A 27863-nucleotide genomic window follows, 5' to 3' on the forward strand; every position below is an offset into this window, starting at 1 on the left:
TGGGGAAAAGGATAAGGTAGGGAAGGAAGGGGTTGTGTGTCAATTTGGGGCATAGTATGTATTTACAAGATGAATCTAATGCCTGTGGTAGATGTGATTTGTGAGTTTCCAATGTCGTGACTTAGATTGGGGTGAGGTTAAAGGTTACACGTGACAGGTCACGAGTGAGTGGCTGATTAATGTGCGGTTGGTTTGGGTTCAGGACGCACGGACCAAAAGGCGTCGCGTTTCGGGGTGTGTGCTATGACGGAATAGTTCTGGTGCCTCTCTCTCTCTTTTCCCGTCGTTGTGAGCAGCAGCTGCAGAAAGAGAGGCGTGGATCTACTGTTGTTCGCTTTTTTATTTTAGCTTCAACAAGAAAGCTTCTTGCTGTTGCGAACATCATTTTCCCTGTTTCACGCCCACTTCTCCTCTCACTCACCGGACCTTTCTTTCTTCTTCAAGTTATTTATCAGCACTAAGGCTTTTTGCTATTTTCGTATCTTTCTTCTAGCTGCCGTTGCGACCAACCAACCAACCGAGCCGGAACACAACGATCACATCAACACACACACACACAAAGATGAGATCAACATCATGGCTCCCGCTGCTGTCGTCCTCGATGGCAGTGATGATAACAGCATCCCCCGCCCCCGCCGCCGCAAAGTTCAACTGCGAGAAGCTCCCCGTCGACGGGCACACCTACAACTTCAAGGAGCTTTTGGGGCCGCACACGGTCGTCACGAGCGAGTTTCTTGCGCCGAGTTACCACAACACGACGTACACGATTGATTTGTGTGGGGGGTTGAAATCAAAGACTGGGGGGGAGGGGGAGAGGTGTCCTGAGGGGACGAGGGGTGAGTTTTACACGACGTCTGGTAAAACGGACAAGGGGCTGACTGAGAATTAGTATGCGCGATCAAGCACAAGTGGGACCCGAAAACGGACAAGGCGACGGTGGATCACTTTGTGCCTATTGTGGTGGAGAAGAAGGATGGTGGGTTTGAGTGGGAGGCTAAGAGGTTACCTGCTGAGGAGGCAAAGGGGAAGGGTGATGAGGATAAGAAAAAGGAGGGGCTGAGGGTTACCCTCAAGGGGGGGAAGTATCTTGGGAGACAGCAGCAGACGGTGGTGGAGTTTAGGTGTTCGGGTCTCAAAGGGGATGAGGAGGAGTGGGATAGTAAGAAGTTGGTTGAGTATGAGAGGGTGAACAAGAGGAGGAGGGCGGAAGATGAGGGGGATGATGGGTTCAGCACGCCGGAGCATCAGCTCAGGAAGGAGGGGGCGGCGCTGGTTTGGGAGGGGTATAAGAGTGATGGGGAGGTTGATACGTTGGCTTTGACGTGGTATACCAAGTTTGTTTGTGACAAGGCTGTGGGGGATGAGCCGGAGAAGGGGAAGGAGCCGGAGAAAGGTGGGGGGGAGAGTGCGCATTGGGGTTTTTTTACTTGGTTTGTGGTTTTGTGAGTATCTTTTGCTCCATTTGGGGGGTCGTGATGAATGGGTTTGCTAACATGGGATTGGACAGGGTTTTTCTCGGCATCGCAACGTACCTCATCTTTGGCTCGTGGCTCAACTACAACCGGTATGGCGCTCGGGGGTGGGATTTGCTTCCCCATGGTGACACGCTCAGGGATGTCCCGTACCTGCTCAAGGACTGGATGCGGAGAGTTCTTAACACGATACAAAGCAGTGGCAGCAGGGGGGGATACTCAGCCGTGTAGGGGCGGGGGAGTTATGATGGGCGGCAGGGATACACTGGAGGAGGTGGATGGGGACGAAGTAGTAGCAGTTGGGAGCGGTTTTGATGGGATACCTACTAGACTTTCTTTTGTTTTTTGTCGGTGCTCCTAATCCATGTGGGTTTCAAATCCAGTTATACAACATTGGTGGTGTTTTGGGTGGACGGATCATTGGGGGGGTTATGGGGGCGCGTTTTTTATTCAATGATAATATTGTTATGGCCAGGATGAGAGAGGGTATCGCTAATTGATAGGATTTGTATTGATGATGCATTTTCTGATAGCGGATAGATGATTGCCATTGATGTAGTTGCGGACCTTGATGGTTGTCTTAGTCAGGGTGCGGATCACATGCCTCTCGGCCGCGTTGCCGCCACCAAGCCAGCCAGCCCAGCCAGCCGGATCCCGCGTGATCGGATCCGGCTTGTTTTTTGGAGTGAGGGATGGGAATGGGAAACGGAAGACCGGGATTCGCGGGGACCGACTCGAGTTTCGTTCTTTCCTTTTTTTATAATGTTGTATTGTGGAAGCTTTTCAAACTTGTGATATTTGTGCGATTGTAGTTGTTGTGTCTGGTGTGTGCAAATCAAGCCGAGGTAAGCAACTTGGTTGATCAAGAGGACACCGGCGGAACATGGTATCCTGATGCGTTTATCACTAACACTTTTGTTTTCTCAGTCTCTCAGTTTCACTTTTTGACTTTCTATTCTCATTCTCACCCTCATTCTCATCGACCACCACCATAACCAACCGATAAAATGGCCACCCCAAGCAAAACCCTCTTCGCAATCCCCATCCCCCCTCTAAATCAACACCCCGGCGGGACCGTCACCGTCACCCTCCCCGCCCCGGCAGTGTACCTCTTAACCATCACCTCCCCACCAGACAACCGCCTCACCACCGCCTCCTGCACCGCCATCCTCGACGCGTTGGACCTGATCGAATTCGGTGGTTACACACCCGGCGTCGTCATCACAACTTCCGGCCTCCCCAAGTTCTTCTCCAACGGCCTCGACCTCGAGCACGCGCTTGGAACAGAAGGGTTCCTGCCCCGGGTGCTGTACAGACTTTTCAACCGGTACCTCACCTACCCCATGCCCACCATCGCCCTCCTCCCGGGCCACGCCTTCGCTGGAGGGCTAATGCTGGCTATGCACAACGACTATCGGGTCATGAATCCCGCCAAAGGGTTCGCGTGTGTGAATGAGTTGGAGTTTGGGGTTCCGCTCAAGGCTGCCATGTCCTCTATCTTCAGACTTAAGCTCCCTCCTGCGACCTATAGGGATTTGGTTCTTGAGGCGAAACGTTTCTCCGGGGAAGAGGGGGTCAAGGCAGGGTTGGTGGACAGAACGGGCGGGTTGGATCAGGCGCTGGAGTTGATAAAGGAGAGGAAGCTGACCAACAAGGCCAAGACGGGGATTTATGGGTTGCTAAAGGCCGAGATGTACAGGGAGTCGGTTGGGTTTTTGACGCAGGCGGGGTACGACAAAGAGGAGGAGAAGGACAGGTTGATGATTGAGGGGGAGGATAAGCGGAAGGAGGGGGCCGAGGGGAAGTTGGGGTCTATCAAGGAGAAGGCCAAGTTGTGAGGGATGGAGAGAGAGAGAGAGAGAGAGAGAGAGAGAGAGAGAGAGAGAGAGAGAGAGAGAGAGAGAGAGAGAGAGAGAGAGAGAGAGAGAGAGAGAGAGAGAGAGAGAGAGAGAGAGAGAGAGAGAGAGAGAGAGAGAGAGAGAGAGAGAGAGAGTCAGTGTGTGTGAGAGAGAGGGGAGTGTTTAAGAAAGGACATCAGCGAATGATTTACTACAGATGTTGTATCTTTTTTTTGGTCTACACTACTACATATCTCTACCTGCGAAAGCAAAAACCGGCCGTTGCATAATTCATCAAACCAGACAGAACAAAAGACAGAGACACCAAACCCAGCCGGATCAGTAAATAAACAGAAATATCATCACAATCAAACACATTTCTCGAGACCACCACCTCAAAGAAACCTAGCGCCATCACAATATTCTTGCGCTGTGAAAAAAAAAAGAAATGAAAAAAAAACCAAAAAAAAAACAAATCCAGGTTGAGAATTTCAGTTACAGAGAAAAAATAAAAATAAAAACGCCAAACAATGCAGGGTATGGTAACATACAACGCCGTATACTCCCTCCCCTCTTCCCTGCCTTGATTTGCCTTGCCATAATGAAAAGGCCTTCCCTTGCCACTCTTAAAACGTACAACTCAAAACAGGTTGTGGTATACTCCGCCATGTACGGGCTTTGTTATTCTTCCCCCACGTCACTTCGCTCTCACTCACTAACGGACCCCTCATCATCGTAATCCTCCGGATATCCCATCGCTTCCCCATTTCCTGACGACACCAACCCCATCTGGGCCCTCGTGTCTCGCTGAATCTTGAGGAAGTACATCCTCAAGCTGTGCAAACCCCGCATGAACCCTCTGTCTGGCTCTCCGGGGTGCCTCGGTGGGCAGGCCTTGTCCTCCATCGGATCATACGGCGTGATGCAGTTGGCAAAGTCGGCAATCTTGAAGTCGATATCCCGCTTGCTCTTCTTCTGTCTCCTCGGGGCCTCCTCCGTGTCCGTCGCGAAATCAGTTGTTGAGTCGTCGATGGCTGCGGTTTCGTAGCCGTTGCTGGCGTCCGCCGAAGTGTCACCGTCGTAAAACATGAGCAGACTCGCCGCGTAGAACCGGTACCCCTTCAACCTGCCCACGATCACCTCCAGCTCATCCAGCTTCCGGAGAACAGTGGGAATATGTCGAAGAATACTGGCCGGGTCAACACCGTCATACAAAAACCGTGTCAGTGCACCCTGGAACTCTCCTCCCTTCTTCAGAGTCCGACCGTAGTACTTGTCCCTAAAAACATAGCTCTGCGTCTGAACGTCCCACACCTGAAGCCCGCAGACCCTGACGCCCAGTTCGCGAGATGTGGTCTTGGCACACTTGCCTTTCTGCGATTGCTGCTTCTTGGGGTTCGCATCCACGCCATACTGCCGGGTGCCCATCTTCAGATCCATGATGCAAGGCCTCTTCATGCCTGCCGTCAAGTCCTCCAGGAGCAAAAAGTACTCGACGCGGGAGTCGCTCTGCGTTTGAGCCTCCTTGGGGTTGATAGGCCGGGGAATCTTCTTGAACTCGGATGTTGGACTGGGGAGCGCTGAAGTGGCAGCCGAGGTGATGGCCGAGACAAAGGCATTGGGATGCTGAACTTCGCCACCCCCATTGATGGTCGCCTCAACTGGTTGTTCTGCTGGGGGGGTGGGAGCATTCGCTTTCACGGGAGTCTTGGGGTTGGGCACAATCTCGTCACGGGTACCCTTGTAGACAACCTCGTCCGCCTCTTCGAAATACTTCAGGTTGCCACGGTCGTCGCGGACATCGTCCGGCTTTCGACGCAGGCCCGTCCCAGAGTACCGGCGCTTCTTCTTAAGAGCTGCAGGCGACGATCCTCCAAAGATTTCAGGCTCTGGAGCACTAGTTCCCGTGACATCCTTGGGTGCACCCTCGTCCTCCTCGCCCTCTGCGTCGCAGAATGTGTCAATGTGACCGAGATCACTCTGTGTCTGCGCCAAGGAGCTTGCACTCAGTGTACGCTCGGCAGCCTCTCTGGCTGCCTGGGCCCTCTTCTCGTGAGACTCTGCCAGACTCGGATCTGATCCGGTCGGGCGAAGTGACTGCTGAAGGGTACGCCTCGGCATTGGACGCTGGTGTCCCTTGCGGTGCCGATGAATCGCAATCGGCTGCTTGAGGAAGGCATCATTGAAGACCTCATTCCGGAGTCTCTTGTTCACCGTGGTGGCGCCCCAGCTGTTGGCATGCCGGTCGGAAAGACTGGGGCGCGTCAGCGCAGTCTTGGTGGGTGTCACGGGTACATCTTGCGGCGCTGTCTCGCTGTGCGGAAGTGTTGATGCCGACGAACTCCTAAATCTTCCGCCCAGGCTTGGCGGACTCGGCAACGAGGGCTGGAGGAGACTTCGAGGCAGAATATGCTGATTGTCAACAAACGTAACTGTAGGAATCTGGCCTTGGTTGTTCTGCAGTGATTGGCTGATCATTCTGGGGCGATCAGTGGGGGGGTCAGCTTCGTGAGAAGTCCGGCTTGTCCCGTTCGCCTTCGAGTCGCCATCTGGGTGATGACGGTCCACTGCATGATCATCTCTTTTCATGGTTGACTTGCGACGAGACTGTTTCTGAAATGTGACATTCAACACCCCAATATATCTAAGCCCATTTGTTAGCAAAAATCCTGGATGCCTTGGGACAGAATAGACATACCTCGGCAGGAAGGCAAGAAGATCGCGATGGTAGTGCTCAATCTTTTCGTAAAACTCATTTTCTCTGTTGTTCAGCTGCTTACAGACAGCTCGCTTGGAGAACCTCCACAGAGTGGTATGGCCGCCAACTTGATGCTTGTATGGAATCAGCTCAATGGCCTCTAGTGGCTGCGTGGGCTCGAACTGATGGTCATGGACGGCTTCTTCATGATACTGGGAGACTGGACGGGACGGCTTGGCAGATACATCTCTGCTTTCAACAGCAGCCGCCGGGCCGGCAGGTTGAGTGATGTCTAGTTCAGGTGCTACACTAGAGCTTTGGGTAGGTTCAGACTTGAGTTTTCTGTCTATTGGCTCCCCGTGTTCGTCAAACTCTGGCTCGTCAGCTTTGACAAGCCACGGATGAAAATCGTCATGTCGAGACTGAGTTCGTGCCGGCACACTCCTAGGGGGCGCACCAGGCACTGGGGCGTGCTCTGTTGGCTGTTCAGGGGGCGCTTGATGCGGGACGAACACTGCCGACGAGATCTTTTCCTCTCCCGACTCGTCGCCCTCATCAACCGCACTATCCCCGCCTCCGGTACTGGCATCCGACTCCCGTCGCAGTTCCAACCCGCCAGAGCATGGCTCAGTCGGCTCCACATGTTGTTGGTCATGGGCAGTAAGCTTGCAAGGCGACTTTGCTGGCTTCACAGGGCTGGCATGAAGTGAGGTTTCCATGTGCTTGGAAACAAAATAATCTTCCGGGGCTTCTTCGATTGTCTCAACTGCGTCAGGCGTGCGCAGTCCGGCCGGGGTCGTCTTGGCCCGCGGTGGCCCTTTGGCCGTGGGAGTCTTGTCATCAAGATCACGAGTCTTGGTTTTGTTGACATCGCCTTCTTTGAGTAGTCCTTCACCTTCGTGGGCGATATCCCCTGTCTTCTCTCGATGGGTGGAAGGCCGGGTCTCTTTCCGTTTCACTTTCTCTTCCGGGAGACCTTCTTTGAAGAATCGCAGGCTGTGACTGGCTTTCCGACTGCGCGCATTCGGCTCGTGTCCGGCCAAGGCCTGAGTAATAGACTTCTCAACCTGACCGCTGTCCCCGTCACTGTCAATCTCTCCCGTTCCGATAGACCAGGCCTTCTCGGGCCCCAAAGACACCCTGTGCTCCGTCTTCCAAGTCCTGAGGACGGGCCGCTCTTCGATTGCAGTGTTCTCGTCGGCATGTCCATCGTACATGGCGGTAGGTGAGTCGGTGAAGAGGGCATGGCCGCTGGGTGTATCGGCAGCAAAGGTGTTGGCCCGATTGCCAAGGCGATTCTTGAAGTCCCCCTCTCGATCTTTGGTCTTGGCCAGAAACTCGCGGTGGCCGTTGAGCATTGAGTTGACCTCGCCGAGATCAATGTCCAGCCTGCCAAAAGCAGGTGGCGCCACCGTGGTGGCCACAGAGGTCAATGAAGGCATGGTCGGCTTTCGGGGAGAGACTCGCTGCGCTAGAACATCACCTTCTCCGTGATGCGGCGGGCCATGACGGGGATCTCGAGGTTTGACGTCACGGTTCGAGGGAGGATGGTGTGAGGAGTCGACAACGGACTGGCTGGCGGCGGTGGAGGAATCTATATGGGAAGATGAGGAATGTCGAGGGATGCCACGGGCTGTCGCGAGGGCTTGGGTCAGCAGGGAGGGGCCCTGTGGTCTCTGTAGAACGGCAGGACCCCGGGCATATTTAATCTGATCTGCATGGGTGGTGCCGTGCTGCGGTGCTGGTGTCGCTGGTGGTGGTGGTACCGTCGAGGATGTTGCTTCTTCTTGTGTTGCGGGAGGAGGACCGGGTGCAGGTGGAGGAGGGGGTGCGTCGGTATTAATAGAGTCGGGGCCGGGGTGAGGTGCAGACGACAAGGCGGGAGGGAGAGGGGGAGCAGGAGGGATGGCGGGCGGTGGGGGAGGAGGGGGAGGAGGAGCTGGTGGTGATGAAGAAGAGGAAGAAGAACAGGTACCGGTAGCCCTTTCGGGGCTCACCAGAGCAGCGGGTGCGGCATTTTCGGGTGGACAGGGCGAGTTGGACATGAGGTGAACATCTGGCGGTGGTGGTGGGGGAAGGGGAAAAAAAAGGTGGGAGGGAAGAATGGTCTGTCCGTCCAGGTCGTGGTTGATTTCTCTGTGTGGTCAGGGACGGGAAAGGTTTGGTGGTTTTCGGGAGACCTTACGCTACTCCGCTGGGCTGGGCTGGGCTGAGCTGATCCCCTGCCTGGTCAATTGGTAGTGGAGTGCGGACAGTAAAACGCTGGCACTGTGTGCTGAGAAACAGGCAAAGTCGCAAACGGCTGTCGGGGAGTGCAGAAGGTACCTGGCGGCATGTCTTTTGACCAGAATAAAAAAAGAGAACTTTCAAATGATGTATCCTGTGCAGGCCTCTGACGCAAAGGCGGGAAAAGTGGCTATTTGTCTGTGGCGGATCCAATTCCACCGCTAGCGCCCTGGACCCATCTCCATAGCAGGCATCGCCCTGAAGGCCTGGACTCGGCAGCACCCAGCCAGCAGCCAGCAGCCAGCACCACCACAGCACGTTTTCAGGACGCTCTTTGTTATAGGGTATGTGTATTCGCCTGGGATGCCTATCCTCCATTCCTCCATCATTTATAACACCTCCAGGGCTACTTTACGGAGTCGGTGTAGGTACTTCCTGAGAATGGTCTCTTTCTCTGACGTCGTTGTAGCACCCCTCCCCCCCCCCCAAAGAAACGTCCAAAGCTTCTTGCTCCTTCGAGAATGGCCTCATGCAGCTCTTCGGGTCCGCAACCCACGCGGTGCCTGCTTGGCCCGCATCTAGCCTACCTAGCAGTTGCTCACAAGGCAGTCCCGAACTCATCGCAGCGGTGCATCTGGCTGGGGCTCATTCTTCTACAATAAACACACGTGTAGAGATACCGACAGCTGTTTCCTTGCAACCCCTCTTCACCATCCAATCACTTACACACACTCTGCCCTCTACTACACCGCTTCCTAGTCACGACTTTGCAACACTGTTCAAAACATTGCAATTCATTGGCAGCTGTTACGCAATTGAATCTGGGACCAAGATTTCAGCAACTCGCAGATCCCCTCAGATAATGCTGAACCTCACGGCCCGGGCGGCCTCACAATCACCGACCTCGCATATCACTTATCATCCTGTGCTACCCTCCCACAGCAACCCACAGCACCTTACACCCAGCCGAGCCGATACACGGAGATAATAAAATAGGTCTCATATCGCTAATCGCCTGACAGAACGACCATCATCCGTTAGATATGCCCAGTGCCTATCACGTCCCGTCGTGCTCTGGCTCTGTGGATGGACGTGCGCCTTGCAACTTTGCCCGACCATCTCGTCCCTACAAAAGCCTCGCAGCCCAAATGTCGGAAACGGCCAATCAAGCAGCAACGTGGGAAACGTGCTCTCCACCGGCCGCAAGACAAGCCCACGGATCCCAGTAGTCTCTGTTGCATCTACAATCTACCGTTGATGCGCGGCGGCACAGTGTCCGCTTTTGCCGTCAGCCCAAGCCCCAGTCCGAACCTCCGTCGAAAGCCTCCGATCAACCTGTTTGGACCCGACTGATCCTGCCATCGAGATTTTGCCAAGATATATATTTCACTTCATGTTTACGCCAGCATGTTGTGCCATGTTTCCATGGTAAGGCCTCGGGAAATCATCCAAAGGATTTCAAGTGGACCCAACCCCGTCGAATATCTGGTCAATGAGGGAGGGGGATTATCACCAACGGCAGGTAGTCACTGAGGCTCTTACTAGTCATACACTCCCCCCCTCTTACTCCTACATGCAGAGCAACCCCCCATCGGCCATCCGGAACTCTTGATGATCTTCGCTTTGCCCTGCCTCCAGGACAGGCTTCGTTTCTTTGAAAGAAAAACACCCCCCGAGGATACACCGCGTTCCACCGCAGACAAAACAGGAATTCCAGGAAGTCCTTTCTACCTAAAAAGCCCAAGTAACACGACAGGCAAGACCATTTCCGGAATGTCTTATCTCGTCTCATTGGAGCAATAACCGGACGGACCCTTTCGTCCCTGAGGCTTGGGTCTCAGAATTGGAATTGTCCAACGAGATGTGCCGAATGACCCATGTGCGCACCACACCACCACCACCACCACACGCCCACCAGCCTGTCAATCGTATCGTGGCTTTTTATCGGGTGCCATGTTGTGCAAGATGAGACATGCTTGCGCTTGCATGGCTAGATGCTGCATGTTTGAGATGGATCAACTGGGTGGGTGGACGGGGATGTTTTTTGGTTGTCAAAGGGGGGTTTGACCGCCGGTTGAGGTTTTCCTTGATGATGTCTCGTATATTCAGGGACATTGAGGAAAACCAACGGGACGTCGTTGCTGAGCCATGTGTGAGTGCTTCGCGGCGTTAAGGTATGGGATATGGACGATGTCCATTCATGTCAGCCTGTTGCCGTCATCCTCAGCTCCTGGTTGTTTTCCACCTTATGGAGCAATACTCCGGACCAGTCTCAGCCCAACTCAACCCAATGCTACTATAGATTATCACTTCCAGAGTATGCGGGAGATCGACATGATCGAGGGTTCTTGTTTTGTAGATGTCGAGAAGGAAAGTCAGACCAACACGCCGAGATCGCCTCAACCCACTAGCCCCATCTGAACTGTTCACATATCCGTAACCACCGAGGTTAGACATTTGTCGTATTCTTGCCAAAGACATACAAAATCAAACCAACAAGGCCTTTAAAATAGTACCAATCCATCAGTTGATATGCTGTTCAACATTACACATCTCGCATTTTTCCGTGCTGACTCCCAAAACCGACCGACTCCCATGTTTACACCAATCATCCAACAGATAGGTCTGTGAGCAACAACGTCAATAGACCCATCATACAAGACAGGAAGATGGGAAATATCAATGTGAACAAAAGGAGCGACCCGGTCAAGCAATCCACCTGAACACACTAGACATTGGTAAAGGCGATCTGTAATCCATCTTATAAACCTATGCCTATCTACCCCAACCGTCATCTTCAATGTACATCCATCCCCAACACCAAAACAAAAAAAAACGCCCTTTTCAGCGTCATCTCCCCCCTTATTCTCAATCACCCATCCCTCCTCTTCTCACTCCCCATCCCCCCAACAAACCTCCTCTCCTCCCCCTCCCACCTCCTCCTCTCCACCTGCCCCCGTCCAACCCAAGCCCTCACAAACCTCCACGCCTCCCCGTCCGCCAGATTCCACGCCTCCACTGCCTCCTTGATCACCTTCCCCTCCCCGCTCAACCTCTCCTTCTTCTCCAACACCACCTTCTTCACCTTCTCCAGCAGCGTCCGTTCCATCTCCAACTCCCTCTCCTCCGGCACCGCCCCGAATTTCGCGTCATGCATCGGCGGCAGCCCATTGTTATCCCCCCATTCCTCATTAGGATACGAAGCCTCACTGGCAATTTCAAACCCAAAAATCCAGTCCAGGTCACTATCACTCAACGCGGCCGTGTTTTCCGCCTGTAACCAAAGCGAAGAAGCAGACGTCGGTTCCGAGGCGACAATCTCCTTGAATTTGAGCACGCGCGCAGAGGCCGGGATGCCCTTGGGAGAAATGCCATTCGTGAGGTCATAAATCCAGGGGTCGCGATCCGTGTGCCGCCTGATAAAAGGGATTGTCAGGTCCGAGTTGAGCGAGGAGAGAGTGAGCATCGTCAGCGGGTGGGGGACGGTGCCAATGGTGAAGATGCCACTGTCATTGACGTAGTGAGCCGGGGTGGTGACGCCGAGGGGCTTGGTGTCGTCGCACGGTGTGCATTTCTTCATGTTCGGGGGGCATGTGCTCGGCAACGGCGACTCGGGACAATGAGAGAGCCGCCGGGCGAGTTTGTACGCCGGTTTGATCAGATGGGTCGTGTGGTGAGGTAGCGGTTTGACGACCGAGATGCCTTTGAAATACGTATTCTGCCACGCGAGGTGAAGGTGGGCGTTGATAAGCCGGTTGAGCTTCTTCATCCCGGCGACCCTCGCAGCAGTAATTTCCTCCCCAATCTTGGAGTACTTTGTCTCGATATTCCTCGCCGAATAAAACGCCAACGCCTTCGGGTTAGTATCAACACTAAACGGATCATCACTCTTCTCCTGAACCGTCCCCAACAGCCCCTTCACCACCCCAACATGCGGACTCCCCATCGCAAGCCTAATCGCCTTCTCCACCTCCCCCTTCGGCCCAACAAACAACCCATCATCCAACCCCTCCCACCTCGTCAGCGTCGGAAACTCCCCCCTCCTCAAATACCCAAGCAGAGCATCATCATGCCCCCCCATGGGAAACAACAGATAACTCGCCAGCAGGCCCCCCCCCATATTATCCCACGCCAACCACCTCATCAAATCCGTCCTCAACCCCTCCGTCATCCCCTCCACCTTCTGCAACTCCTCATACAGAGGGTTATTCATCGCCTCCGCCGGGCTCAAAATAGTAGGCTGAAACCCCTTCGCCCACCAAGCCCTCCTCCACGCAAGAAGCAACTCGCTCTCCACCTCCCTATCCCCTTTCCCCTTCTCCAGGCTCGTGTCATAGTAGCAATAAATCGGGGTTCTCTTCCCCAGCACCGGCAGCACAGCCCTGTCCTCGTCAAGGGTAATCGAGCTGCTGAACGGCATGGTAAGCCACCTCCAATCCGAATACCACGACGACTCCCCATCGGTGTCATTCTTTTGCCTCTCCGGCTTGTGCGACGGCGGCTTAAACGGGTTCAGCTTCTTCAACCACGGGCTTTTCAACGATTTGGGTATCCCGAATTTGTGCCCCCCCGCCTTCGGTTTCGAGTCCGTCGGTACGGTTGCCGCCACCTGGTCGCTGGGGAAGCTGAAGAGCAGGCTGAGCAGCGCAAACAGCCCCAGGCAGACAAATATCAGCGATACATGTCTCGATCCCAACCTGGGCACCGGCCGCCCAAACAAGACAAGTTGTCGAGGCATGATTCTGAAAGTGTTTGATTCATTCGAGGTTTTGGAAGCAAAAGTGTTGTTGTCGAGCCAAGCCCGTCGTAGGCTGGGTACAGTTGGTGGCAGGCAGAGGCGCAAACGAGCGGAAGGAAAGGTTGGTCAACCAACTAGAAGAAGGATACACATTGAAAGGCACAAGAGAGGTAGGCAGCAAAGGTGACAGAAAAGATTCAGTGCATTGCGCTGAGATAATCCGTATCCGCCCAACTTGGCCAACAGTGCGTTTGCAGTAGTAGTCGTCGTCGTCGTCGTCGTCGTCACCAATTCAGGAGGTTCATGGGCAAGGTATCGATAAGAAAATCCAAGAAAACGCGGGCGCGACGTTGATTTAATTAACCAACAGGGGTTTCCACGTAAACCCCACACAGTGTACAAAAACCCACAAACTTGGCATTGCCCCCTAAAGAAGCCCAGGGTTAGGGTTTACTACTTTCTTCACAACAACATCAACTTTCCATTCAGTTCAAACCTAACAAATACAATGGGTATCATTCATTCCATCTCCCTAGCCAAATCCAACATCCTCTTCCTGAACCCCACGCTCTCCTCCTCCTTCCTCCTAAACGCCACCATCAAATCCCTGTACTTTTGCTCCCAATCCACCGCCCCCCCTCCCCCTCCTGTCCCATCCTCCTTCTTCCTTTTCCAAGCCGCATGCATGACCTCCTCCTCCATACTGAAATCCCCCACCACGCTCCCATACCTAAGCTGCCAATGAGTCTTGTACCTCGTCCGATCCTCCAGTTCCGCCAACTTTACCACCTTTAAGCTCTTCCTCGGCATCAAATACCCCCCCCCAGCCAACGCACTGAGATTGATCAAAAAGTCCAAATGACTCGACGCCGTGGTCCGAAGCCGGTCGAGGACAGCCTGGGTAAAAGCCCAGGCCTCATCCCCGGAGCAGGCGGGGATTTTGTTGCCGTTGGCGTCGAACCACTCCGCGTTCATCAGGTCCGTCATGAAGAGGCCTTCGACTTCAGTCATGTTTGTTCTGTCCGCGGGGTCATACTGGGTGGGATTGGGTGCTGCTATCGGCTGTTGGTTGTTGGCAGTTGTCGGGTAACTCGCCACATGAACGGCTTGTGGTAGCAACTGCGGTTGTTGTTGTTGTTGTTGTTGTATTTGCTGCTGTTGTGCTTGTGATGAAGGCTCGGTAGTAGTCTGCCCATTAACCATGACTACTGGTGGTGGTGGTGGTGGTGTGGCAAGCCGCACCTCACCACCTACCCTCTCTGGAACCTGCAGTGACAGCCTGCTTCTTTTTGCCGGCCTCGAGTGCACCGACTCTACCGGTGACGGGTGGACTGGTGATGCCTGAATCGGACTCGGCATCGCCACCACTGGCGATGTTGTTGTGAGAGGAGACGCAGTTGGCACACCCCAGTTTTTGATTGACGTTCGCGGGAGCAGCACACCGCTATTTCCATTTGATGCGCTGCCGCCTTCTTCCGGATTGGGAGAGGCTGACTTGAAGCCGCCCGGGGTAGCTGGAAAGGCAGAAAACGGCCCCTCCATATTCACAGGACGACTGTTTGGAGGACGACCCCTGACTTTCCCGGTGCCGTTAGCCCCGCCCCTCCTCCACGCTGATGAGACAACTTTGGCTCCATGGCGTCTGTGAGCATTTCTTCTCGAAGAAGGTGTGATGGCAGATTGTGGCTCGTCTGCCCAAAACGAAGCTTTGGACGACGGTGTGATGGCAGAGTGAGGGTACGCCGTCAATGGTGTCGCTGTCAACGGTGTTTGGACAAGATCGTGGGCAAACGTGGCGCCGGATGGGTTGAGCCTCGTTGGGTCTGGCGGAGGGGGAAACACAAAGACGCTTTCTCTTCGCGCGCCGGTAAAAGGCTCCGCCGTCCAGGCACCGCCATTCTCGCCTTCATCCACCCGAGGTGATGGTCGTTGTGAGGGTGACTTTCCCAGATCATCCTCTCCAGGTCTCCTCCGGCCCCTCTTGGGCTTGATGTGTGGCAACAAGGCCCGTAACGCCATGTCGTCCTCGGCCAAGACCCCTTCCCTGTCCAGCTCTGCAATCGGGACATTCTCGTCCGGTATCTCGGTCCAGTAGGGCGACCCTCTCTCCATGAGATACTCAAAGAAGGCATCCACATGCATCGACTTCATCCATCGTTTTAGTCTGGCGGCGTACTGCTGAATCTTCTGGCCGCTCTCGCCCTCACCCGGCGGGTCAACCCCCAGCTTGATAGCCAACTCGGCCCATGTCTTGAGCTGTTTGGTGTCGAACTGTTTGATGAGATCAAACAAAAGAGATGCGCTGAAGCTCTTGCCGCCGCTTTTGGGGAGGGCGCGAAACGCTTCCCGGAGAGCGGTCGTGTCTGTCCCAGGTGGCACACAGGGGTTGCAGTGAAGAATAAAATCGACATAAGCATCCTCGATATTAGCTGCGTTGACCTGTCTATCTGGCAATGGAGGGCGTGTTGCTGAGGGAGACAGAGTTGAAGTTGCCGATGGTGATGCCTCTTCTGAAGGGGGCAGGATGTCTGCGGGGGACTCGGTTGAGTCTTCGGTCGTTGCCATTGTATGATCCATGATGTATGTGTCCAAACCTCTCAGTTCATGGCTGAGATTGTAGGGATGCGTCCACAATATCAACTTGACAGGCCTTCTTCGCGGCGCATTCTCGATGCGACGTACTCCAATGCAGCAGCTGTTGTACTGAGCCTCCGGACTGCTGCAGAGTTGGAGGGGCTAATCAAATCAAAACAACAGCCTCATCTGCGCCTTGGGATGAAACGAAACGACAAGATGGATATCTGAGATGGAGGCAAATCAAGAGAATAAATGGCACAAAAAAATCAAAAATGGGAATTAATGAGCTTACTCTCCACAAGTCACAGCTCTTGCTCACTCACGAGGGCTCTGTTGAGGAAAGTGAGAGTGAGAGGTGTTCTTGATGGAGCTTGATGGCGTCGTGGTTCAAACGGACAGGGGCAAGCACCTTCAGCCCACCCGTCCCACCACAACCCCCCATTGGGATTGGCGTCGAGCGCAACGGGTCTGAAAATAGAATTGCCAAGGCTGGGTAATTGAGCAAGAAACACTGTGAGGGGCACTGTGGTTTTCTCTGTTGTTGAACACACACACACACACACAGTCGTCACATGCAGCTGCCATTGGGGGAGCCGTTTCTCCCGGCAGTTGTGTGAGATGAAGCATGCATATCAACAACACCAGGTAAGGTACGAAGTACGGGTGGTGGTAAGCTGTGGCGGCTCAGGTTTGGGAGCAGAGTGAGACTGGAAGCTTGCGCCTTTTGAGAGGGATATTAATTTTGGGTCTGTGGACTGAGATCGCGCAAATGATGACTCGGTAGTTTGCGTCTGGTCGAGAGGGGTTGAATGAAGCGCCAGTGAGCCTGGAGAGTGAAGATAGATAGGTAAGAGTGCAATGTTTGTCCATGATCATTGAAGACAGAATTCTGCATGAGAATGTCATCAAACAACCAGTCAGGCGCCTCTTTTTTTCAAATGCCGAATCGGGTATAAAAAGGAAAAAAGAACCCGGGCCCTCAAGCTTTCACATGATTCCCTCTCCCCCAGGCCGGCATGGGAGCGGCAGTGACGTCGCCATCGTCCGGGTTAAGCCGCCGCGCATTACCCCAGCTTGACACTTGTTAGCGTCCCGCATTTGATCGGACCTCGGCAGCCACTACACTATTCATACCTGACCACGAGGGAACAGGAATGAATGCCTTCACTAGTAACAACTGACTGTTTGTCTTATAAACCAAACCTGCCCATCCATCTGCCGCCCTTCGCGCCGCCTGTGATTGCTTCTCTTTGTTCTCTTTTGCATACCCAAGCTACACCATCGCGCATAGCATCGCGACCTCTCTCTTTTTTCCCTTTTGATACCCTCACGCACCCTCACCACACTCACCACCACCACCATGTCCGCCCAATCCAAGCCCGTCCTCCCCCAAAACGACAATGTCGCCCATGCCCTCGCCGGCGCCGGAGGTGGCATCCTCTCCATGGCCCTGACGTATGTTCTCCGTCCCACCTCTCCCCATCCCATCACTAACCTCTTCCCCCCCTCCCCCCCCCAAAAAAAATAGTTACCCCCTAATAACTCTCTCCACCCGCGCCCAAGTCGAATCCAAGCGCCCCGGCTCCGAAACCGCCTTCCTCGCCGCCGTCCAAAAAATCGTCGCCCGCGAAGGCGTCTCGGGCCTCTACTCGGGCCTCTCCTCCGCCCTCTTCGGCATCTCCGTCACAAACTTTGTCTACTACTACTGGTACGAATGGACCCGCGCCTTCTTCGAAGCCGCCGCCGAAAAGTCGGGTCGCGCCTCCAAGAAGCTCACCACCGTCGAGTCCATGATCGCCGGCGCCATCGCCGGCTCCGCCACCGTTATTCTGACGAACCCCATCTGGGTCGTTAACACGCGCATGACCACCCGCAAGGCTGCCACCACCGAAGATGGGGAAAAGAAAGATGACCTCGAGGCGCAAAAGGCGCGGAACAAGAAGCCGAGCACCATCGGGACGTTGTTGGCGTTGTTGAAGAAGGAGGGGCCGCAGGCGTTGTTTAGCGGGGTGGTGCCTGCTTTGGTGTTGGTTATCAACCCCATTTTGCAGTACACGCTGTTTGAGCAGATGAAGAATGCGGTGGAGAAGAAGAGGAGGATTACTCCCGGGGTTGCGTTTGTGCTGGGCGCGTTGGGCAAGTTGTTTGCTACTACGGTTACGTACCCTTACATCACCGTCAAGAGCCAGATGCACGTCGAGGGGGGCAAGAAGGAGGGTGTTACTGAGGCGTTGAAGAGGGTGGTGAGGGAGGAGGGGTATGCTGGGCTTTACAAGGGTGAGTTATATGCCATGAGGATCATATGGAACACGTTATAACGGCAGCTAACCGTGAAAATTAGGCATCGGTCCCAAGGTGAGCCAGAGCGTCATCACTGCTGCCTGCTTGTTCGCGCTCAAGGATGTGCTCTACGAGTACTCCGTTCGCCTCAGAGGCTCCATGGCGAGAAAGGCTCTTGCCTAAATTCGAGACTGGACAGAGAGTCTTTGGCATATGAAATCGATAACAGATTGACAAACATGGACAGAATACTTGGTTGCAAAACCGTTTTGGAACAGACATCACCATCTGCGGATGACACCTGCAAGAGGGGCTGTTGACAGCACCTTGTTGAGATGCGAGGGATTTGTACATATATTTGAAGACTACGTGTAGCGCTACCATTAGTGCAAGAAAAGAGACGCCGTTCGAAACCTTTTGATCATTTCGTTCCCGCCCAAGTCTGTCTTGATTGCATCAAGCCTCATCAATCTCCTCTATCGTAGGAACAACCCACCACTCATGCCCCCCCTCCACTGCCTTGCCAATCTCAACCTTGAGTCCCAACTCCTTGCCCCCCTTTTTATCCTCCCCCCTCTCCTCCAGTCTCCTCTTCAAAACCTCCACCACCACCGCAGCCCTATCAACCGCCACGGTCTGCCCCTTCACCCCCCCAACCCACCTCTCAAAACACCCCACGCTAAAACTATCCTTCTCGCTCAGCCTCTCCATAACCTCCAACCCCCTACTCGCCTGCTCCAAGCTCAGACTCGCATCATCCAGCAACCTCCCCGTCTCCACCTGCCGCCTATCCGTCGCAGCCTTGTACACCTCCCAACTGGGCAGCTCCGGCATCCCAATCGCCGCAAAAGGCTTCATCCGCACATCATACCTCATCTCATCTGTACTGTACGGCCTCGGCGGCGCCACCACCAACCCCAACCTCCCCAACGCAGCATACAAGTTCGACAACGCATCCGCCATCTCCCAGGTGATAGCCGCATCCAAACTAGTCTGATACAAATACTGCCTCGACTGGTTAAACGCCGCCTCCTGCCCCGCCGACGGGCTAGCAGCCTGCTGCCCAGCCTCCCTGTGCTTGGTAAAAAAGCTGATCCGATCCACCAACCTCGCTCGGGATCTAGCCAGCTCGGATAGGTACCAGTACATCCCCCCCAGCTCGTCGGGCGCATAAATCTCCAGCTCGAACCCCAGCTGCACAATCCACTCCATCAGTCGCAACTTGTACAGATACGCCCAGCTCGACAAGGGGAGGGAATACGTCGGTCCTACTCCCCCGCCCCCATCTCCCGTAGGCGGATACACCAGCGGCGTCTCCTCGATTTGGTGCTGCAGCAGCTGATCAATCTGCTCAGCGTCCAGCTGGACCGTTTCCCAGTCTTGGATCGAGTGGCAGAGCGTTCGTCTGATTCGGCAGCGGTTCTGGCAAAAGGCGCGGAAGATGTCGAGGTAGGATTGGGCGGCGCGCTGGCGGAAGGTTTCCATTTGGTGGGCGAGGGCGAATCGCCAGTGGTGGGGGGCTTCGACGAGGTCGTTGGCTGGGTCGAGGAGTTTGCTTGCCGGGAGGACGACCAGACTCAAGTCATCGTCGATGACGTGGCGGATGGAGAGCTTGCCGAGGATGATCATGTCTTTGAACAAAAAGGACTGGAGCAAAGTGCGGATGTAGACGAGGGGTTGGGGTTTTTGGGATTGGAACGTCATGACAAAGTTCTGCTGGCGTCAATATCCAAGTAGGTTGAAGGGGTCAAAAGGGGTAAACTCACCAATAAACTCTGCGAATCGTGATAATTCAGCACATTCAACACATCAATCCCGTCCGCAAACAACTTCTTGAAGTGCTTGTACGTCTCCTCCGTGCTCAGCTTTACTATCGGCCTCGGCGGCATCGTACTCGCCAATCTCCTCTGAATCTTTGTGCTGAACGCCTCCGGTACCGGTGTCCCCAGATGCCGGGACTTGTAAATCATTTCCCACACAGCCTCCATCTGCGTCCATGGCAGGCTCAACGAATCAGGGTTACTCCTCAGCACAGACAGCTCTATCGCCCTCAAGAAGGCCGTCCGTAGTTCCAGCCTGAACCCCAACGCTTGCGCAAGCTGATCGCCAATCGTATGCCGAACGCTATGCACCAACCTCCGAGCAGCCATGAGTTCCTCGTTGATCTCGTTCAATTCAAACGAATCCAAGAGTGAGCGATGGTAAGTATTGGTGACGAAATCCTCTTCCTGTCCACAATTGTCAGCCACCCGCCCACCCCCTATCTCCCACCTCCTCAACCCAAAAAAAAAAAAAAAAAAAAAAAAAAAAAAAAAAAAAAAAACTCACCTCATAATAATGCTCAAACTTGATCCGATCATTAATATACCAACAACACTTCACCACCCCCAAACAATAAGCCCTCAGCACAACATGCATCGTCTCCCCCTCCCCCACTGCTTTCCGCCTAATAAAATCCGCATCCCCCAAAACCATCGGCTCCGGCTCCAGCATCCGATCAATATACACATTCGTCAACAACGTCTGCGAAAGAGGATACCCCTGATACCAAGCCATCTCAAGACAAAACATCTGGTCAATAATCCCAATCACCTCCCCCGGACTCAACACCCTCGTCACATCATAATCCTCATCCAGGCTCTCCCCGGGAGCAAGACAGCCGCTGTCCATCTTTGGGTCCATGATCTATTTATTTCCTGTTAGCCCTCCCCCCCCCCTCACTTGTCTCCCCTGCTCAAGAACGCACCTCTAAAGCGCCCACACTCTCAAACAAACTGAAAAACCCATCCTTGACTAATTCGCCCAGTTCCAACGCTGTCACTGTCAGCACTCCTTCTCGTGATATTTCATTTCATAAAAGGAAAACTCACCCCCAGCAGCAGCTCTAAACTTCGACGTCACGTCAAAAGCCACGATCCCTTGCTGATCACCACCCCCCATGATAAAGTCCGGTGGTGGTGGTGGTGGCGGTGGTAGTAGCTCCTCCTCGTAAGGCTGATACCCCTGACCCTGCTGCGCTCCAAAATCCCCAAACCCAAACAACCCTCCTCCTGCTGCTGCGTGGTGATGGTGATAAGGTTGTTGCTGGGGGGTGTTGTTTGGTGGGGTTGTTGTCGTGCTGGTGGTGGTGGGGTTGAGGGATAAGTCGTTTAGTTCTACCCATTGTCCATCAGTAAATCCGCTTTACCAGATTAAAAGAAAAAAACGGACGGAAATATACCTACTTCTGGTAAGATTCTCCGGTTCAGAGTCCGATGTGTTGCTCATTGCGTGGGTTGTTGTCAAGCGTTAAAGTGAAGGTGGGAAAATAAAATCTTCTGGATGGGATGGATGGAATGCAAAGAAGGCAGAGAGAAGAAGTATGACTGGAGCCTCTCTGGCTGACTGCTTGCTGTAAGTTGATCCAATGAAAATTGTAGCCTTCTTTTACATGGAGAAAAAAAAAAAGACAAGGCCCTGAGAAATGATAAAAAGGCAACGGATTTTTAGTTAGTTAGGTCTTGCGTCGTTAGTGGCGTATGACTTGCAGTTTGCGTCTACCCTGACTGTTGGGGGTAATGGTGCAGTATGAGAGTGAGTGAGCTGTGGTGGTGGTGGTGGTGTGCTAAAAGGCGGGTGAGTGGGTGGATATGCTTGGGGCGCTTGACCACCCCTCTCTCCCATGGAACTGGGTTTGCTATCTGCTGCGGATGCCCGGACTTCCATATAAGTTTCACATAGGTAATGGAACGATACCCTCTGAATTGCAGAGTACATACAATCTAAGAAATTCTCTTGTAGTCTGCTGAAGAATGAGCTTCTTGGGATTGGTGCTTGTAACATCACACCAAACAACAACAGTAACATCAACCTTCCATCCACCACCTTGATAGCTTCATAGGTCCAGGTATTTTTGCATTCCCCCCTTCACCCAACTATGATACAAGGCTCCAACCGGTCAGGCAGCGCAGTGCTTCCCATCTCTCGCTCCTAAAAGAACCGCACACAGCACCTCCCCAAACCCCGTCTATACCATTGCCGTAGTGTGTCGAGTGTTGCGCTCCATCCCATTCGGCGATTCCAACCCCCCTACACCGACTCCTTTCAAGCCATTTCAATGTCGGGAATTTACTGGCCACCCTGAGCAGCACTCTCAACAGCAGCCGCAGCGTTAGCCTGCTCAAGGTTTTTAAGCTCGCCCTGCTTTCCGTTCTGTCCTCCCCCAGTACCAATCAGCTATCCAATCCCTCTCGTTTCAACTCCTCAAGATGTGTGTGTGTACTCACCGACCACTTCGCAAACCTAATCTCAGAAACACCTCTGCGCTCAGCAGCAAGTCTCTTCTCCTCCTTCAAGCTGCGACGCACAACCCGGGAGGCAACGGTCAGGTAGCGGTTGTAGCTGTTTGTTGCCCCAGTCAGCACAAATCTGTTCCCTTTCTCCCTTCCCAATCCAATTCCATCTCCAATCCCCCAATCTCGGTCGTTGTCGTCCACATCCCCCCTCCAGCTCCCTCCCCCACCGTCCCTCCCCAGTTGATCACAAAAAAAAAACGACTCACGTAAGGCCAGCGGCTTTCCACGCAAAGGTCATCTTGGCGATTTGTTACGTTGCGACGTCGAGAAAGTAAAGTAATCAGTCGGTCGGCGTGGATGCGGAATGGGTTGTCGAGAAGGTACAGGCGAGCGGATTAATGGACCTGAAAAGCTCCAACAAGCAATCAACCAAGCTGGTTCGTCGGGTGCAAACCGAGAAGCTCCGCCACCCGCCCCTCCCCCTACCCGAGCTCCGGGTCACGTGATGGCCTTTTACATCATCTCATCACTACAACCACACAGCACAATGAATGAGTTGTCTGTCGTAAAAGGGAGGCATCGTATATACCATGTTCACAAGTCATATACACAAGAAACATATTCACGGAAGCTTCAGTTTTAAACCAAAAATTTCAACCACCCCTCTCAAGTGCCCCTCCTTTCTTTTCTTTCTCTCCCATCTCTCAGACGGGTATGTTAACAGTACAGGGCTTCTCTCTTTCTCATCACACATCTCTCTAACCTCACCCCCCTCACTCCAATGTATACTCTTCCCCAGCCTCCCCAGCTTGATTCGTAGGTCAGAGAACAAGGTAGGAAAGTGGGTTTTAAGTCTAGTGGTCACTATATGCACAAAAGGGTACCAATGCCGCAAGTCTACCAAACGGCAAACACCGAAGGACTGTTATACAGATTCTCTTTTCCAGTTCCGTTTTTGTGATCCCCGGATGTCAAATTTCTGCAACACCGCCGTTCCCGTTTATACCTGAAGGCCGAGGTCCTCAGCGAAGGGGAGCACGTGGAGGTCACCAACCGACGCCACCGAAGCCTTGCCCTCGAGGAGAGCCTTGGCAGCCTGTGAAAAGAGTTAGCAATACATCCAAAACCAGATTTATGAGAGGAAAACCTACAGCCTTGAGCTTGTCACCGGTAACAGACTCGAAAGCCTTGAGAGTCTCGGCAACCTTGAGGGGAGAGCCGCCGTGGATCAGGTTGGCACCGGCGTGGACGATGCCAACACCGCCAACCTCGCTGCCGGAAAGGAGAGTGAACTTGGCCTTGGCAATAGCCTTGACCAAAACCTCCTGGGAGACACCGCTCTCAGCAACGCCCTTGAGCGCCTTGACGGCAGCCTCGGCAGTCTTCTTGACGGCCGCGGACTGGCCGTTGATTTGGATGGCGAGGAGACCAGCATCAGAGTAGGCGTAGTTGGTGGCCTTGGCCTGGGCACCGGGGGCGGCAGCCTGGGACAGGAGGGAGAAGCCGGGAGACCACTTGATGGTGGACTCGCCGCCGAGGAGACCGGCAAGGACGGCAGTCTCGGGGCTGCTGGCACCGAGGGAGGCGCCGGGGAAAGCGATAACAACCGAGTTCTGGCCGACGGCGGAGATGCGCTGCTCACCACCGTGGTACTTGGAGGCGACGTTGTTGAGGGAGCCGGAGCCCTGGGCCGGGACGGTCTTGAAGAAGGGCTCGATCCACTTCTGGAGGCCGTGCTCGCTGGCACCGTCGGAGACAACGGCGATGTTGGACTTGGAGTAGGCAGCGGCGGCGAAGTCGGCAACGGCCTGCTCGTTCAGGTACGAGTCGATGGGTGTGCTTGGGGTGGGATAGAGAGGGGCACCGAGGCCAGAGTGGAAAGCGACGGCGTGGGCGGCATCGAGGGCAACGGCGGAGGCGTCCACCTTGGCCTGCTTCTGGTGAATGATATCCTTGACCTCCTCGTGGAACTCGTGAGCTGTTCAACCGTGTCAACAAAGCTGTTCCCTAGTCCAACCAAAAAAGTCTATATTATAACGCACTGGTGTACCGCGTCTGCGAGACGACCTCGGCAAGGAGCTCGGTGAAGTAGGGGAGGTCCTCGCGGAGGAAGCTGGCTTGCAGCACAAGGGCTTCGCGGGTGTGGTAAGCAGTCAATTGACCGCCGAGGAGCTCGGCCTCACGGGTGATGCGGAGAGCAGAGCGCTTGTTGGTGTTCTGGGGGCCCAATACAAATTAGCTCATCGATGTCCCTGCCTTGCTGAATCGCGCCCCATGGCCACCACCACACCACTTGTCTCGTCCAAAATAACAAAAAAAATAGAAGGGGCCAACCTGCCTTGTAGGCAAACTCCTCCAGTCCAACCGTCAGTCCGGGGAGGGGCTCGTATCGGGTGCCGGCCTTTGCGACGACGGCGAGGCGGGTGGTCGGGCCATTGTCGTCTCGGGAAGCAACCTTGACGCCGGCGATGGTAGTGGGCTCGTACGAGGCCTTGGGTGAGGCAGCAGCAGCGAAACCGCGGGCTCCCTGGCGCCCGAGGGCCAGCTTGCTGCCTCTCGACAGAGCCGATCTGCAGATCATGGTTGGGAGGGAGGGGTTGTCGTCAATTGACACTGATAGAGGTTCGCCGCAGCTTCGTGAAGGGAGCTGTGATACCAACAGCTAGTTCCGAAAATTCCCTGGGCGTCTCCCGGTATGACGGAAAAATTGGCTGTGCCGAGACCGTGGCACCCGGTCGCTGTGTACTTTTGGGGCGTAAACCCACAGTGCAGCCTTCCCTGAGGGGTCTGTTTGGGCTTGCGATGTTGACGTCGTGGGGTTTGGATGATATGAAATTAAACGTTGCCCTGAGGGTGGAAAACGCTTAAAAAGGTATTACTGGGAATTTTCGATATTCGGATCTCTATTCTACTGCTCTGTTCATCTGTCCACCCGATCTGGCCGTCACAAGCCAACATTTGCATGCATTGCACCATTTCTCGAATCCAGTCTCTTTAGCAGCCTCTGCACCTGAGCTCAGCGTTGTAAGCAAGGAAGCGCAGGCTGTGATTGGCCCGTTTTAGAATCTGGAGCTGCCCCGCGAAGGCCGCGCCAAATTTGCCGTTCGGTCGTGACTCTGCGACTGCGGCTGGCAGCTGCTCAAAAATTGTCATTGAACTTTCTCCATCAAGCCCGAGTCCCCCACCACCCAAGCCATTTTCCCTTCCACGCTGCACCTTGTTCGAGGTCGAGGGCCTTCAATGACTTTCCGGTAGTATATGTGGCCAGCTCTAGAGATAGTGAGAGGATCTCTAGAAGCCATTACAAACTAATCACCAACATTTCATCCTGATATATACGATACATCGCGCGCACCATCCCGCCATCATGTTGGTGGTGAGTACAGCCCCGCGATGTCATTCAAACCTCAAAGCGACGACCTCCATGAACTAACAATGTCATTGTCAGACCGCGCCTCTCGCAGAGTTTTGCACTCTGACCATCGACGAGATCTATGGCGAGCTGCCCTCGAGGATCTACGCATCGCTTCTCATGCGAGGCAGAAGCACGATCCAACAGCTCGCTGGTGACACCGGCATGAACGCGCGCCAGCTCCGTCACGGTCTCGCCCTTCTTTTGCAGCATAATTTGCTGCAATACCATCTCGATGCCGGGTCACCCCACTATTTCTATGAGGCCAATGTTGAACATGCCTACAACCTCGCGCGTACGGGGAAAATCCTTCAGATGGTCGAGGAGACCCATGGAGCGGCTGCCAAGGATGTGATGCAAACCATCATTCTGACCGGCTTAACACGAGTCGGCGATCTTGTGGATGCGTACCAGAATCGAATCGACAGGATGAACAGAATCAAGGAGAAGCTCAAGGCAGAGGAGGATCCATTCGGCAATGGCGTAGAGTCGCATGAAGTGAACGGCGAACCCAAGCCCAAGCCAACCCCCCAATCCAGCAAATCGGACCCCTTGATCAGCAGCATCGCCGACCTGAACAAGATCATCTACAAGCTGGTTGAGGCCGAGCTACTTATTGGAGTTCACAAGACAAGCTTCGAGAGTCCCGAAGACCTGTTGGCGACCATCGAATCCGACATCCAAAAGACATACCCTGGCGGCGAAGTCAAAGGAAACAAGGCCAAAGCCGAGTACAAGGACAAGGTGGCTGAGGCGTTGCGCAAAAACCGAAGCGAATCGAGATCCCTGAAGCGGAAACTGGAGCAGAATGGCTTGTCTGCAAAGCGACGCAAGCTGTTCGACGGTGCCGCTTCGGCCAATGGTACGCCTGATGGAGAGATGGACCTTGGTATCGATGTGAGTGACTCTCGTGGTTAGGTTGGTGACCAAAGAGTGTTGCTGACTTTGTTTTAGCCACAACAAGTGATGTGTATCAACTACGAAAAGTGCCTTGTGGAGCTACGGAATCGTCGCCTCATGCACTATGCTGAGGAGGCCTTTGGACAGACGACTTCTTGGGTGTATGCCTCGCTTTTGAACCTTCTTAGCAAGGACATCTCTCGCTGCCGCGACGACCCAATCACCGATCGTTATGAGAAGGATGAAGAGAAACCTGCGCCTGTTGTGGTCACGACATCACAGCTTCTGGACGTTCTGAAAACCAGCCTTGATCTTTCTGTGGGGCTCGGCCAAGTGGATGCCGACAAGATCTCGGTCACAGCCGCCGAGAAGATTGCAGAACTGCCGCCGAGGAAGAAGTTCTTCATTGACGTCCAAGCCGAAGCTGACGCCAATGCTAGCTCCGATGATGATGATGAAGGGGAGGATGTCAAGCCCGCGACAAATGGTGTTAACGGGGTGAATGGGACCCATGTGACGAACGGCGTCAATGGGACGGCCAAACGGGTGGACCGCCGAACTCAGCTCCGGCAACACTTGTTGCTTCTATCAGAAAGCACGCAGGGCTTTTTGCGGCATTGTGGAGCGGAAGAATGGACGGTCGACTTTGTACCGTTGATGGCGGCCTTACGACAGGCCGAAATCGATGCGACCATTGAGAATACGGTAGGCCGCGAGGGTGTTCGACTAGTGCGCATGCTGCGGGCCAAGGGCAAGCTGGACGAGAAGGCGATTATGAGCGTAGCTCTCATGCGAAAAGCCGACATGTCGAAAAAGCTGGCAGAGATGCACAAGTACGGTTTCGTTCAGACACAAGAAGTGCCCAGGGAGGCCAAGGCAGACGTGAAGAAGTCATTCTTCCTCTGGTATTTCGACGGCACCATGGCGCTTGAGCGAATTCTCGACGTTTCGTACAAGACGATGATCCACTCCCTCCAAGTGCTCGATACGCTTCGGGAGAAGGACCAGCACGTCTTGTCCCTGATCAAGCGAAGCGACGTCAAGGGTCAAGAGGACGACAAATTGCGCAAGATCCATAAGGAGAAGCTCACTCAGTTTTTGAAGCTCGAGCGGATGTTACTTGGTCAGATTCAGCGTGTGGACGACCTGGTCGCCGTGCTGCGGGACTACTAATCGGGGGATGGAAGAGCAACACATATCATTCGATGGAGCTTTGTGCGATACCAGGTTCTAACTCATTTACATGGGCGGCGCAAGGGGTAAAATTCCTGGAAATGATACTGGCATTGGCAGGACATGTCTTTTTACACACAGCCAATTATAGAGCTGCGAGTCTTGTTATGATAAAGATAATAAAAACATTTATATATATCCTTGACTTGAGGACAAGTGAAGTGGGAATTGCCGATAAGATAACGATAAGATGGGACAAGACGAGTCTGGGCACC

General features: G+C 54.0%; 10 protein-coding genes across 10 annotated transcripts; 4 read left to right on the forward strand and 6 right to left on the reverse strand.

Moving 5' to 3' along the window:
- The first annotated feature begins 268 nt into the window (after positions 1–268).
- On the forward strand, positions 269–1910 carry ATG27 (type II membrane protein). Its single transcript, XM_062892160.1, has 3 exons — positions 269–836; positions 890–1442; positions 1508–1910. The coding sequence occupies exons 1-3, from the start codon at positions 563–565 to the stop codon at positions 1701–1703; spliced, it is 1023 nt and encodes a 340-aa protein (XP_062740237.1). The 5' UTR covers positions 269–562; the 3' UTR covers positions 1704–1910.
- Positions 1911–2479: 569 nt separating this feature from the next.
- Positions 2480–3310, forward strand: QC762_604650 (uncharacterized protein; the record flags this gene model as incomplete). The annotated part of the gene is made up of 1 exon (XM_062892161.1): positions 2480–3310. The coding sequence occupies one exon, from the start codon at positions 2480–2482 to the stop codon at positions 3308–3310; it is 831 nt and encodes a 276-aa protein (XP_062740238.1).
- A 608-nt stretch (positions 3311–3918) lies between these two features.
- KCS1 (inositol polyphosphate kinase kcs1) lies at positions 3919–8376 on the reverse strand. Its single transcript, XM_062892162.1, has 2 exons — positions 6009–8376; positions 3919–5954 (listed from the first exon to the last, which is right to left on the reverse strand). The coding sequence occupies exons 1-2, from the start codon at positions 8051–8053 to the stop codon at positions 4019–4021; spliced, it is 3981 nt and encodes a 1326-aa protein (XP_062740239.1). The 5' UTR covers positions 8054–8376; the 3' UTR covers positions 3919–4018.
- A 2730-nt stretch (positions 8377–11106) lies between these two features.
- Positions 11107–12972, reverse strand: QC762_604670 (uncharacterized protein; the record flags this gene model as incomplete). The annotated part of the gene is made up of 1 exon (XM_062892163.1): positions 11107–12972. One exon carries the CDS (start codon positions 12970–12972, stop codon positions 11107–11109), a length of 1866 nt encoding a protein of 621 aa, XP_062740240.1.
- Positions 12973–13491: 519 nt separating this feature from the next.
- QC762_604680 (uncharacterized protein) lies at positions 13492–15549 on the reverse strand (the record flags this gene model as incomplete). Its single annotated transcript, XM_062892164.1, has 1 exon — positions 13492–15549. The coding sequence occupies one exon, from the start codon at positions 15547–15549 to the stop codon at positions 13492–13494; it is 2058 nt and encodes a 685-aa protein (XP_062740241.1).
- A 910-nt stretch (positions 15550–16459) lies between these two features.
- QC762_604690 (uncharacterized protein) lies at positions 16460–18265 on the forward strand. The gene is made up of 3 exons (XM_062892165.1): positions 16460–17004; positions 17078–17826; positions 17891–18265. The coding sequence occupies exons 1-3, from the start codon at positions 16910–16912 to the stop codon at positions 18010–18012; spliced, it is 966 nt and encodes a 321-aa protein (XP_062740242.1). The 5' UTR covers positions 16460–16909; the 3' UTR covers positions 18013–18265.
- Positions 18266–18285: 20 nt separating this feature from the next.
- On the reverse strand, positions 18286–21420 carry MAK10 (N-alpha-acetyltransferase, non-catalitic subunit; the record flags this gene model as incomplete). The annotated part of the gene is made up of 6 exons (XM_062892166.1): positions 21054–21420; positions 20700–20984; positions 20576–20649; positions 20158–20514; positions 19596–20057; positions 18286–19545 (listed from the first exon to the last, which is right to left on the reverse strand). The coding sequence occupies exons 1-6, from the start codon at positions 21094–21096 to the stop codon at positions 18286–18288; spliced, it is 2481 nt and encodes an 826-aa protein (XP_062740243.1). The 5' UTR covers positions 21097–21420.
- An 84-nt stretch (positions 21421–21504) lies between these two features.
- Positions 21505–22549, reverse strand: QC762_604720 (uncharacterized protein). Its single transcript, XM_062892167.1, has 3 exons — positions 22370–22549; positions 22095–22209; positions 21505–22020 (listed from the first exon to the last, which is right to left on the reverse strand). The coding sequence occupies exons 1-3, from the start codon at positions 22399–22401 to the stop codon at positions 21937–21939; spliced, it is 231 nt and encodes a 76-aa protein (XP_062740244.1). The 5' UTR covers positions 22402–22549; the 3' UTR covers positions 21505–21936.
- A 554-nt stretch (positions 22550–23103) lies between these two features.
- QCR2 (ubiquinol-cytochrome c reductase core subunit 1) lies at positions 23104–24684 on the reverse strand (the record flags this gene model as incomplete). Its single annotated transcript, XM_062892168.1, has 4 exons — positions 23104–23199; positions 23255–24081; positions 24146–24320; positions 24418–24684. 4 exons carry the CDS (start codon positions 24682–24684, stop codon positions 23104–23106), a joined length of 1365 nt encoding a protein of 454 aa, XP_062740245.1.
- A 308-nt stretch (positions 24685–24992) lies between these two features.
- RPC82 (RNA polymerase III subunit C82) lies at positions 24993–27787 on the forward strand. Its single transcript, XM_062892169.1, has 3 exons — positions 24993–25479; positions 25552–26412; positions 26470–27787. Exons 1-3 carry the CDS (start codon positions 25471–25473, stop codon positions 27586–27588), a joined length of 1989 nt encoding a protein of 662 aa, XP_062740246.1. The 5' UTR covers positions 24993–25470; the 3' UTR covers positions 27589–27787.
- Positions 27788–27863: the final 76 nt, after the last annotated feature.

This window comes from Podospora pseudocomata, chromosome 6 (assembly GCF_035222375.1).
Source record: "Podospora pseudocomata strain CBS 415.72m chromosome 6, whole genome shotgun sequence".
Taxonomy (NCBI): Eukaryota; Fungi; Ascomycota; class Sordariomycetes; order Sordariales; family Podosporaceae; genus Podospora; species Podospora pseudocomata.

Bases quoted from the DNA above. Each gene is read 5' to 3' on its own strand.
- RPC82 (XM_062892169.1), top strand. The intron at 26,413-26,469 runs GTGAGTGACTCT...ACTTTGTTTTAG, and splicing joins AGATGGACCTTGGTATCGAT to CCACAACAAGTGATGTGTAT.
- KCS1 (XM_062892162.1), bottom strand. From the start codon at position 8,053: ATGTCCAACTCGCCCTGTCCACCCGAAAATGCCGCACCCGCTGCTCTG. The intron at 5,955-6,008 runs GTATGTCTATTC...AAATGGGCTTAG, and splicing joins CTTCTTGCCTTCCTGCCGAG to ATATATTGGGGTGTTGAATG.
- QC762_604690 (XM_062892165.1), top strand. From the start codon at position 16,910: ATGTCCGCCCAATCCAAGCCCGTCCTCCCCCAAAACGACAATGTCGCC. The intron at 17,005-17,077 runs GTATGTTCTCCG...CAAAAAAAATAG, and splicing joins ATCCTCTCCATGGCCCTGAC to TTACCCCCTAATAACTCTCT. The intron at 17,827-17,890 runs GTGAGTTATATG...CGTGAAAATTAG, and splicing joins GTATGCTGGGCTTTACAAGG to GCATCGGTCCCAAGGTGAGC.
- ATG27 (XM_062892160.1), top strand. From the start codon at position 563: ATGAGATCAACATCATGGCTCCCGCTGCTGTCGTCCTCGATGGCAGTG. The intron at 837-889 runs GTGAGTTTTACA...ACTGAGAATTAG, and splicing joins GTGTCCTGAGGGGACGAGGG to TATGCGCGATCAAGCACAAG. The intron at 1,443-1,507 runs GTGAGTATCTTT...GGGATTGGACAG, and splicing joins TTTACTTGGTTTGTGGTTTT to GGTTTTTCTCGGCATCGCAA.
- QC762_604720 (XM_062892167.1), bottom strand. From the start codon at position 22,401: ATGACCTTTGCGTGGAAAGCCGCTGGCCTTAC. The intron at 22,210-22,369 runs GTGAGTCGTTTT...GGCAACAAACAG, and splicing joins TGGAAAGCCGCTGGCCTTAC to CTACAACCGCTACCTGACCG. The intron at 22,021-22,094 runs GTGAGTACACAC...GGGGGAGGACAG, and splicing joins TTAGGTTTGCGAAGTGGTCG to AACGGAAAGCAGGGCGAGCT.